This window comes from Lissotriton helveticus, chromosome 6, assembly GCF_964261635.1.
Source record: "Lissotriton helveticus chromosome 6, aLisHel1.1, whole genome shotgun sequence".
NCBI lineage: Eukaryota > Metazoa > Chordata > Amphibia > Caudata > Salamandridae > Lissotriton > Lissotriton helveticus.
The window spans coordinates 705,324,604-705,336,793 of NC_136067.1; the positions used below are offsets into that span (position 1 = coordinate 705,324,604).

General features: G+C 42.8%; 1 protein-coding gene across 1 annotated transcript; it reads left to right on the plus strand.

The window, feature by feature from the left end:
• Positions 1 to 2,779: 2,779 nt before the first annotated feature.
• HTR1E (5-hydroxytryptamine receptor 1E) lies at positions 2,780 to 4,215 on the plus strand. Its single transcript, XM_078646825.1, has one exon. It carries the CDS (start codon positions 2,780 to 2,782, stop codon positions 3,884 to 3,886), a length of 1,107 nt encoding a protein of 368 aa, XP_078502951.1. The 3' UTR covers positions 3,887 to 4,215.
• Positions 4,216 to 12,190: the final 7,975 nt, after the last annotated feature.

Here is a 12,190-nt window from a genome sequence, read left to right on the forward strand (position 1 = left end):
TTCGGTAAAAAATACTGATTTTTTTAGCTACATCTCATTCAACGACTCCAAAATACCGAATTTTACCGATTCGGTATTCTAGATTCGGTAAATGAGATGTAGCTAAAAATTCGGTATTTTTTACCGAATCGGTAGGATTCGATAAAAATACCGAATTGTCAAGGGGAACAGGGTGTCACTTTGACACCCTGTTGCACCACTGATTTTGGCTTGTGTGCCATGTGACACACATACATGCACTTAGGGCATGTATGTGTGCCACATGGCACAGGTGTACATGAACAGATGTGCTTGTACACAGGAATTCATTATTTACCAGGCAATAGTATTACATGGTAAATAACGAATCGGTAATGGCCTGTGGCACTGTTTGAAGTGCCACCTACATCTGGATCTACTGATTTGGTAAATTTACCGAATCGGTATTTTACAGAATCGGTAAATTTACCGAATCGGTAAATATACCGATCCTGTAAATATAAGGCCCCCTACATGTCAAACACCAAATACCGGTATTTGGTGTCCTACATCTGGCCCTAAGAGTTTACTTAGTAATAGCAGGTGTCAATATAACTAAAAAATTGAAAATTCAACCATTGTGCTATAAAAGCTAAAGCATTTGTCCCTTAGAAGGGATTGATGGTATCTCAAAGATGTCTTTGGAATTAATATTTCTTTTGTTTGAGCCTCTCGCCAAAGTTGTATCAATGACTGGTGTATTATGAGCATCAAATTGCACTGGCAGTGATTAAATGTTAATTTTTCCTTCTCAAGGGCTGGGTAGAAGAGTGAATGATTATTGATTACTTCTTTACCTGGCTTTTCACATCATAGTAGATTGAGCAGGATGTCTGTCTGTGTTGTTGCTCACTCAGTTTCTATCTTCTTCTTATAGGAGTAACTGCTCGCTGTCTTTTTACAAGGTTTTCCTATGTATAATACTGTGACATCATTCACTACAATAATTTGAAAACTGCAGTTTGATTAGGCATCAGTTATAAAATCAAATTATTGACAATCCTTTCAATAGAGAGACGTTTTAGGCAGATCACCTCAAATATCTTGCTTATATTATATAGAGAACAATCATAAATACAGTATAAACCTTTGAAAATGGTCACCTTGCTATCCAGCTGTGAGAAGAGGAAGGCTGTGCGGTACCTATGTATGTTTTGGAGTTGAGCCTTACATTTTATTAGAACATTCAAATGTTGAGAGCTACATTGAAGACAATGGAGTTCTCCGGGTTTCTAATGTCTGGTAGAAGCTCGGATCATCTGCAATCCAATGTTTGTTCGCATCTGTTGCTGTGAACAAAGGCCTTGCGGAGTGCAAGTGGATTTCAGCCCCCATGGGCTCGATGAAGCCTTTTTTTTGCAAATTAGAACATTCTGCCCTCTAGGGGCGGAATGTTCTAATAGCCTTAGAGCCCTCTGTACCAGGCTCTACCTGCCGTTAAAGGCCCGCTCCCTTGTTGCTTTTATTTACATTTGGAAGCACTGTATTTATCCACGTAAAAGAAAAAAGATCATAAAAATGAATGAGCTACCCAGATCATGAATGTATATTGTAAGTATGTCTAGAAACAAGCTGAGAAGGTCAATAATATATCTTCATTCTGATTGCCTCTTAATTTGAACCTGGAATGTGCAGTAGACTTAACCTGCATGAAAGATGGTTCAGCTTTGTAGCTATCATGCCTAGCTTCTCAGAATGAGTAGCCTGGAGATATTGGTAACTCCAAGGGTGGGCAAAATCTGGGCTATTACAATCTGAACCCTGAAGATCCCCTTAAAAATGCTGAATTACCAAACAAATCTAATTTCAGGACTGATTTCCCCAGTAATTTCTCATTTTCCCTGGATATTAACTGAGAGATTTTGGCTGCTGAAAGTATCTGAAATATATATGTGAAAATATATAGCTGCTTTTACCAACCCCATCGGAATGAAAAAGTAACTCGTAATGAGACGTTAGGTGTTAATATGTAGAGTGAACAATTCCAGTAACCATGAAGGGATTCTGCATCAATGAGCGGCTAAGAAGAGCTCTAGCCCCTCTAAAGCTTTAGGAAATCTTTTTTTCTGATCTGTGGATGCTGGTGTTCCCCTCATGGAGAGAAGGTGTCACCAAATAAGAGAGGGTCCAGCTTAATAGGGCACATAGAATGAGGGAGGAGTTTTGGGTCCTAAAGAGGTGAAGTCAGGTAATTAGGTGGAGGAACAGTTTACTATTAGGCCACAAGATAAAGCAGAGGCTCAGAAACTACTGGTCCTATCTTTCCAGGGCCAGCATTGGGAACCAGTATGAGTTAGTATGCATAGGTATAGACATTGAGTGGGGTTGGATCCTATAACCGTGGTGCCCACCAGCATCTTGGAAGTACCCTAAGCCTTGGACAGTTTAGGGTAATTACAGGGGGAGTTCCTGACAATTCTGATATCTCCATCATAGAATTTAAATGTAATTCTTGTTGTTTTTAAACACAGAAAACCACCAAAGGGGCTGTTGTTGTACAATGATTTGAACTTTATGGTTTCTGTCAACCTCTAGAAATTATAATTTAGTTAAAATATAGCATATTTTAGCCTTTTGCCACAGACTAAATAATGAATGTATCTTTAAAACTATGTTTTCTAGATTCACCTGTGTGAAGATAGTAGAAGATGTCTCCAGAAGATCCCGTGAGGAAGCCAATTCGAGAAGCTCTGCACATGAGAACTATTTATGTCAGAAGAACATGAACCAGAGTGCCTAACCTCTGGTATAAATATCTAAAATGAATTTCACAAACTGCTCAACTGAATACATCATGACAGTCAAGTCCAAAACAGTAACTGAAAAGCTGCTCATTTCCCTGACATTAGCATTAATAACCATTCTGACAACTCTTCTGAACTTTGCTGTTATGTTGGCAATCTGCACCACCAAGAAACTGCACCAGCCCGCAAATTACCTGATATGCTCTCTGGCGGTTACAGATTTTCTTGTGGCCCTTTTGGTGATGCCCCTGAGCATCTCATACATTGTAATGGACACTTGGGCTCTGGGATATATAATTTGCGAAATATGGCTTAGTATTGACATGACCTGCTGCACCTGTTCCATTCTTCACCTATGCGTCATCGCACTTGATCGATACTGGGCTATCACGGACGCTATTGAATATGCTCGAAAAAGGACACCAAAAAGGGCTGGATTCATGATACTCACAGTGTGGGCGATATCGATCTTCATCTCAATGCCACCCTTCTTTTGGAGAAACCACTACAACACTAGTATTCCCAGTGAATGTGTCATAAAGCATGACCATGTGGTCTACACAATTTACTCCACTTTTGGGGCCTTTTACATACCCTTGACCTTGATACTCATTGTCTATTATAGGATATACCACGCTGCCAAGAGCCTGTACCAAAAACGTGGCTCAAGTCGACACCTGAGCAACCGAAGCACCGACAGCCACAACTCCTTCGCTCACTGCAAGCTAACACATACATTTTGTGTGTCGGAATTCTCTACATCAGACCCTACCACAGAAATTGAGAAGATAAATGTTTCGGTGAGGATTCCACCTTATGACAATGACATGGATCCTAATGGGGACCGCCAACAGCAGATCTCCAGCTCAAGAGAGCGCAAGGCAGCCAAGATCCTTGGACTCATTCTGGGGGCTTTCATCTTGAGTTGGCTCCCATTTTTCATTAAAGAACTTGTTGTGGGCCTTAAGCTTTGCACTGTGTCAGACGAAGTGGCAAACTTCTTGACATGGCTCGGTTATGTCAACTCTCTTATCAACCCGCTGCTGTACACAAGCTTTAATGACGACTTTAAGCTAGCCTTCAGAAAACTCATGCGATGCAAAGAACACTCTTCGAATGCATAGACACTTCGCACAGTGCTTGGAAACTTGTGATTTTTCTCATTGGCCTTAAGAAAGAGTAATGTGTATTCATCCGCAGCATTTGAATGGATTTCGTTTTTTGAATTATTTCAGGGGCTTGTAATCTATGCCTTTTGTGGGGTTTCTCTCTTTTTTGTGTTTTTTCCCTTTTAGCTTGAGAATCGGTATGTTTTCTACCTCTGGTATTACTCAAAATGCAGTGTTCAAGAATAAATTTTATAGTACATAAGTACGTATTCACTGTAGATCAGGAACATGTATTCTCTCATGCCAATGCATCTTACTGTTTGGTTTGAATCGCTGTAGCATGGCAGAGGGGTTATTTTAAACATAAGAAATTAAAATCTGCGTTTACAGCTAGGAGTGGGAACGATTTTGTTATGTTAAAATAAGAGTGAAAGCTGGGTGTAAAGGTACATGGAAACATTCACTACCTGAAAACAGTCACTGGGTAAGGGCTAGAGCAGCATTGCCCGACATGTAGCAACTGACGTATCACCTCAAAATATAACAAAAACATGGTTGCTCTCAAGTAAAGATATCATGGTCTGAAACTTGAAAACCACATTCACGCACGCACACATGTATGGTGGTGTAAGCACATGTGCACAGGGCATGCACATCATATACGGATCATCCACCATTTTTGGTTGGCCATCAAATGAATTGGAAAGTTGCCCTCTTTCATGCAATCTTTTAAATAGCAACATATAAGTAAGAGAAAGATAGGAAAGTTTTGATTTCCAATGACTGCCTGCCAAACCCTTGATTCACTAGCCTTATTTAGAAACAGATGGACTTTTAGTAGTCCGTCAGTGGAGCCCTCGTTGGCTCCATTGATGGACTACTTCTTCTAATTGCCCCAAACAGTAGGGGCTATTTGAGGAAGGACATTACTTCATCTGACGTGGATAGTGTGACCCCTTTTTTCACAGGAAAAAAACCCAACATTGACCCCCACATCCTAGGAGAAAATATCCAGGGTGCTGGGTCATTTGTCCTCTGTTTTTCAAAAACAAACTCCCAATTTTAGAGTTTGGTTTGAAAAATAAAAAATGTCAAAAGATTGGTAAATGGACATCAAAGCCATGGTGGCCATATGCTAAAAGTTTAGTATGTTGTCAGGAACCTGCTTGACAGTGGTTCAGTTGAAGGTATAGAGAGGACCACAGAGCTAGCGGTCTTCACTAACTTTAGCAGACAGAGTACATTTGTAATGACAGAGTTAATGTCCTCTGCTATTCCGATAGAGACTATTCCAACCACCAAACTCAAAATCAGGCTCTAAGACCGTTACAAATAGTATGACTAGGGATACATATTGTTATATATATGTTTATTTGACCAATTTTGGCCATAAAACATCAACATCATATAAAATGCATAGTCCATTACTTTGTAGTATGATACAATCACATCGTCTATAAATGCAAGCTAATACAAATGCAAGTAAAATTCATTAAAAACCAAAGAGCAACTGTGCCCAGCTGCATTAGCTATCCTTCATAAAGTGCAGATACCTTACAAGACCACCCTATTTAAAAAAAGATTTCAATGGCTCAATGAAGAATTCAGGACGATGTGGCACCTAATTTTAAGTCATTAAGGACATCGTAGAATCTTGATTCAAGCGATGCAATCACTGTAAAGGAAAAAACTGCAAAACAAAAATCTCGCTATCAGAATTTAGAGACAATAAAAATACTGATAAAATTACATAATAAATAGTGAATAATGGGGCAGTTAATCAAATCTTGATCTTCTAGACACCCAGGCTGCTTGTAAAAAGGATAGGACTGTAAGGATAACATGATCTGTTAGAATTATCTGCAGATACATCAAGGCTGGCCTAACATGATTAAAATTCAGGGGTTTCAACAAAGAGATAAAAAAAATTGCTTCCTCAGTCAGCTATAATAAGAACAGGACATGGTAAAATGCAACATATCCTGCAGAGACATATTGTCGCAGTTGCAGGGCTCCCTTGCATAAGGCCGTAGCCACCCAGAAGGGGATGCCTAAAAAATTGTGGAATTGGTTGAACCTGAATCTGGCCAGTAGAAACCTATTGTGCTGTGATCGGACCTTGGTGAGATACGGCTCCAACACCTGCACAGTTTGTAGCAGCATGTGACCCCAAGCTGAAGATTTCTGAAGCTCTAGGTGCGCTTTCTCTGGGTGTGAATGCTCCAAGAACAGCCTTTTGACACACCCTAGCTCCCGCTCTGAGAGAGAAGAGGGGTCATTAAAAATATTTGCCCTACCAATGTGGTTAAATGCTGCTTTAACATGGGCTACCGAAGATATTTTGTGTGACCAATCAAGAGCCAAATAATCCGCAATAAATCATTCGATTTAGCAACGGTTCTGCCATGCTCCAAATATTAATCCAACACAGGAGCGTACTAAGGGATATCAAATCAGACAAGTGGACAAGCCCAAGCTCTACCTGTACAGAGAATGTTGGAGTAGAGTGCGAAACCTGTATCAATCGCAAAGAAAATTACTTTCCGCTGAGTTGATGGGATCCAGCTTGGCATACCCCCATACCTCACTATTGTATCGTAGCTGGGAGATGCACTTAGCCTGATACATTTTTAACAGGTCACTCTGCAGCCTAGAGCCAATCCTCTGTGCAAAATTAAAAACTGCTCCATGGATCTGAGAAACTCAGCTCTTTTTACCTCCTCCAGAGGTTTCCAACAAATGTTAGCATCAAATAGGACCCCAAGGTAACGCAATGCCATAACTTTGTCCAAGGGAAAATTAGCAACCTTAAAGGTATTACTCTTAGTTGACTTGGGGCCCACAATTATCTCATATGAGTTCGAAAAATTCTCCCCATGAAAGACACATACCTATCCAGGAGCAGGTCCAGCCCCTGAGTGGTCGGAGCCATAAGGACTGCATTGTTCACATATAATAACGCAGGGAGGAATCAGTCACCTACCTATGGGCAATCAACCACAGCTGATATCAGTGCAGACTCAAGCCCACTTATGTACAAGGTAAATAAAAAGGGGTCAAGAATACATCCTTGATGCACACATGAACTGGTCCTCAAAGGGTGAGGACAAGTGGCGTCCTGAGAGAAATGGACTGAGGCAGAGGTCTCTGAGTGCAGATTGACTAGAAGGGCTGCAATACTTGTGTCTATCCCCATCCCGCTAAGCAGGGTACAAAGTTTCTCTCGATTCAATCTGTTGAAAGCAGAAGTCTGGTCCATAAAGGCTAAGGGCCTCATTTCTGAACCCTTGCGTCACTTGTACGCCGCCGGTGCGTCTCTTTTTGTGATGCACCAGTGGCGTAAACAATGCGCCTTGTTGCGCCATATTTACAAAGTGACGCATCTAGGTAGATGCGTCACTTTGTAAACCCCTGCGCCACATTATACCTGCGCCAGGTATAATGTATGCAAAGGGGGCGTATTGACACAAGAAAGGGTCGTAGAAGTGACGCAGTGAAATCTATGAGATTTCACTGCGTCACTTCTAGGACACCGTTGCGTCAAAATCTTGCGCCTGCGTCACAGCAGGCATAAGACTGACGCAAGCCCTTTCACATGGGGCTTGCCCATGTGAAAGGAAGCATTGCTGGAGTTGCGTCACTTTTGTGACACACACCAGCAATGCGTCACTTTTGCGCTTACAGATACGTCAGAAATACTGACGTATCTGTAACTCCTTGCGACATGATGCGTCATACATTAAATATGACCCGTCAGGTATGTCGCAAGGAGTGCGCACTGAGAAGTGACGCATCGCTGCTTTCACGCAGCGATGTGTAATTTCTCATAAATGAGGCCCTAAATGTATAGATTAAGACGAGGCCACAGAGTATTCATTAAAAATCAAATGGAGGTTCAGGCATTGCTCTGAGGTGGACCTTCCTGCTCTAAAACCATATTGAACATCGCACAGGATGGTATTTTCTTCTGCCCACTGACTTAGCCTATTTAAGATCACCCTCCCCAGTACCTGACCATTGAGTCCAGTAACGATATTGGTCTATAGCAATATGGGTTGTCTTTGTCCCCCTTCTTGAAGATGGGAACAATGATAGAGGTGTACCAAGAGGGCAATGTCCCCACCTGAGCGGCCGTATTCATCACCTGTGTTAATAGTGAAGCTAGACCTCAATATTGGAATTAAACAGGTCTGGCAGGAATCTGTTAGGACCCGGAGCCCCGTTACTCGCCAATGCAAGAATACCATGTGTAACTTCCTCTAAGGTCCAAACCACTGATATAGTGGAAGTTATGTGTCCCCCACATACCCCCTGTTTATACACACCCTCCAAATGACCCACTTTTTGGTACTCTGAAATGTGATGGCATAAAGATGGCCAGGCACCCACCACAAAGCAAGGCCTATTTATCACTCTCCAAAAGAGAGCGCTGGCACTCGTCTCACAAGCTTTGCAAAGCACCCCCCAGGCCAATTCCTGTAAATTATGTTTACAGGTAGCTGGGCCAACTTATAAGCCTGCCTACACTTCTTCACTAATTGCCCATTTCTCGATACCTGCTTCAAGACTACCTTCAAGTGGCCCAGGGTTTTTGAGCAGTCCTTATCAAACCAATTGGGGATATGCAATGCGTTACTTCTAGGGACAGTTGCTGTCATCAATTTGAGGACCCCAGCAGCAATAGCTTTAAAAACGTCCAGGATCTCCCTTTCACCAGCATCACTACCAAGACAGGTATTGACATAGTGCAAAAAGTACCGCCTGATGGCTCACGGGAATCCATCTGAGACCATTTCAGTCTTCTCCCTTGGTCAGTAGTGGAGGGCCCCATTAAAGCCCCCCTTTACTGTGACCGAGGAACCCTAGCTACATCCAGGGTTACAGAAAAGGGTTTGTGATCACTAAAGACACTAGGTATAATATTATAATGGGTAACGAGCCAGTAAAGTGGTGTGGAGACAAGAATAAAATCAATAAAAGTGCTACATCCCCTCCCTTAGAATATTGGGCCGATTACAGATCCTTGTGGTCACCAATTTCTCCATAGTGAAGACCAGATTATAACCATCCATGGACTCATTGAACTCATGGCCTTAATGTGACTCAGGATAAAATCTCTTAATGCCTCAGATTCTCTCTAGGGTATGAAATCAATTTTGGGATATTTACAAGTAAATGTCGGAGTGCGAAGTTGTGCCAAATTTGGCAGTGCCGTGCTCCGAACATTTCCAAAATGCAAGGATGTGCCGTAGTTACAAGAATACGGCACACCACTGTATTTTCCCTAGCACTGGTTCTACAATGAGCAGGCACCCTTGCACCAGAGTGCAAGGGTGCCTGCGTTGCAGGGAATGATTGAGTGCAAGGGTGCCTGCGTTGCAGGGAATGATTGTTTCTGTGCAGGAAGGTGTCTCTTCCTGCACATAAACAATCAATAATGATGTTTTGCTCTTTCTATGTGTGCTGCAGAATCTGTAACTGGGGTGAGTGTCTGAAAAGTTTCAGCGCTCCGTCCATCCTCTCCTTTGTTTGCTTTGTTCACTCTAAGTTGGTAGGGTACGCCCAGACGTGGGACCCTTGCTCATTTTGCCACTGGATGCAAGCTATCCTGGATGATGAGTGTTGTTAGCCTGAACCCGGTCCCAGGATGCTTGTTTCCGGTCCAGGGAAGACATGTCTTGGCAGTTCAGACTGGACTGTTCCCATGAGGCACAGGGCCAAGACTGATTTGCATACAACTGTATCCTGAACTGGGCTGGCGAAGTGAGCTAAAGAACGATGATGGATGCAACCAGATCTGTGACTAGGGGTAAGTGTCTGAAAAGTTTCAGTGCTCCATCCATCATCTCCTTGGGTTTGCTCTGCCGAATGCAGCACACATAGAAAAAGCAAAAAGAGGAGAAAAAAAAGTATTTCTCCTGGATTTGACATTTTAACGCCTGCTATTGCATGGCGTTCATTTTTGGCGCTGCCTCAGATTTAGGCATCCTTGTAAATCTGAGGCAGGGTCAAAAAGCAATGGGTGTTTTAGTGCAATGCCCTCAGCAACACCAATTGTACACCCCTTTCACGCAAAGTGTTGCATGTAAAGGTCCTGTATTTGCAATGTGGCGTTAAGATGCAAAAAGTGGCTTAACACCGCTCTGTAAATATGGAGATGAGCGTAAGTCACTAGAACGTCGATAAAAATGACATTCTGGTGGCACTATCCCCTTGTAAATAGACCCCTCAGAAACAGAAATCTGCTTTAAAAAGTTGATTACATGACTGTCCCCATCATCCTCCATTTTATGTCGGAATTTCAAATGATTCAGAAAACGTTCGAAATGGCTTTGCTGATTTTGAATGCTGATTGGTTAACTTGCCTTTGATTTGGCACTAGGATTGCAAACATGGCCAGCTCTAGGGGGGTGCAACTGGTGCCATCGCACCTGGTGCTATCTTCAGGAGAAGTTATTTTGGTTTCAAAAGTATCTGTTGCCACATTTTAATTTGGTTTTAAAAGCTCCTGTGGCTGCGTTGCATGCCTCCAGAAATTTCCAGGCAACAAAAAGAGTGTCAAGATAATTCTATTGATTAATGTTCTTCCTGGAAAGAGATCGGAGTTTTGACTAGTTAAGGTTTTGACTGATCATAAAATAGCACAGAGGATGAATATGCCTGCTGCAAAGAACGTGTACTATGCGTATCACAAAGTGCATATCATGTAAACATGTCAGTGGGTTACTGCTTTTCTAAGAGACATCCTTTCACCTCACAGTTTTTAAGTTAGAATCCTAATATAGAGAACTCAATTATTAACTGTCATCAAAGAACTGCATGCAAGTATAGATTAGAGCATACATTAAGGTTGCAAAAAGGGTGGAAATCAATTCCTATTACTAAACACTCAACTATGGTGTTCAGTTTGTTTTTCTTCAGACCAAGAACTCTCATACTATCCGGCCTACCAGTATGAATGACATGCGACTCCTACACCTTGTAGTCCTCTGTCTTATGTAATGTTTCCTATACACTGATTTACTCACATTGTCGGGTTTAGGTTCTTTCTTACCAGTATTGAGCGTTGGGACAGTTCCTGGCTTTGGTTCTTGTAAGGCCTGGTTTTGCCGAGATAGTGCCAATCCCTTCAGGTAGCCACCGTACAGCCGACAATGAAAACCTAAGCAACCAGTGCCTTCCAGAAGGAGTCCGGAGAGGAAAACCCCAGAGGAAAAAAACCTCTTACGTTGATGATGAGACTCCAGGAATGAAGGAGAAGAGAAGGAGCAGAAAACACTGGAAGACCAGGAGCCCCAAAAAGGAACCAGGAGAAGACAGGAAGACAAGCTAGAACAGAAGGCACAAGGGGAAAAATAATCGCCAATGGAAGGAAGGAATGACCAAAAGAGGAGCCACGGAACTAACAGGAGCGAGGACACGCCAGCAGGAACCACCAAGAGCGAGGACACACCAGCAGGAACAAGGAGTGTTGCAACTTAAATACAGAAAAAACAGGAAGTGACATAGAGAAACAGGGCGTGACATACAGGAACAGGAAGTGACATACAGGAACAGTAAGTGACAAAACAGGAAGGAGAGGTGTAGCCATCTTGGATAGGGAAAAGAGTGAAGTGCATTACAGAAAGATCGCCATGTTAGGAAGGTAAGTAACCCTCACCTATTGCCTTCTGGGAGCAAGGTGAAGAGGAGAGCAACAATATGGCCCCCAAGGAACGGGGATCACCAGACGCCCACACCAGGTGAGTGTAATATCCCAAGGTGCCTCGGGAAGCAGATGGTCTGCCATGTTAGTATGTGGCTGTACTGCAACACACCCGTAGAGGAGGGAAGAGCGCTGCGGGCTGCACCATGGCTGACGAAGAGGAAACGGGTAGCGCCATGGGGCCCGAGTCGGCCTGCGGTGTAACACACGTATGATTGATATTCTCTGTGTAATGTGTGTGTGATGCAAAGGGCTCTAACATCCTACAGTGGTCTGAGTCGCGCTATATAACTAATTAAATGCATCTGGAGAAGAGACTTGAGGGGCACTGTTAAAAGGTGGTGTTGAGGTAATCCTTGGTGGAGGTGGCCACCACCTCCACCTGGAATGGGGGGCACCAACAAACATTGTCGCACCGGCCGCCACCAGCACTAAGCCGGCCCTGATTGCAAATGAGAAGAGCACAACAGATACTGCATTGAGTTTGTGCCTCATTGACACTGAGATACACGGAGATACCTGGAGAGGAACAGACTGTGGACAAGCGTGAGGCTCCTTTTGGAGAGGAATGCTAACTTAAACTGGAGGTAAAGGGATATAGAAGTTCAAACAGA

Excerpts from the sequence above, each read along its gene's own strand:
- HTR1E (XM_078646825.1), top strand. The coding sequence starts at position 2,780 with ATGAATTTCACAAACTGCTCAACTGAATACATCATGACAGTCAAGTCC.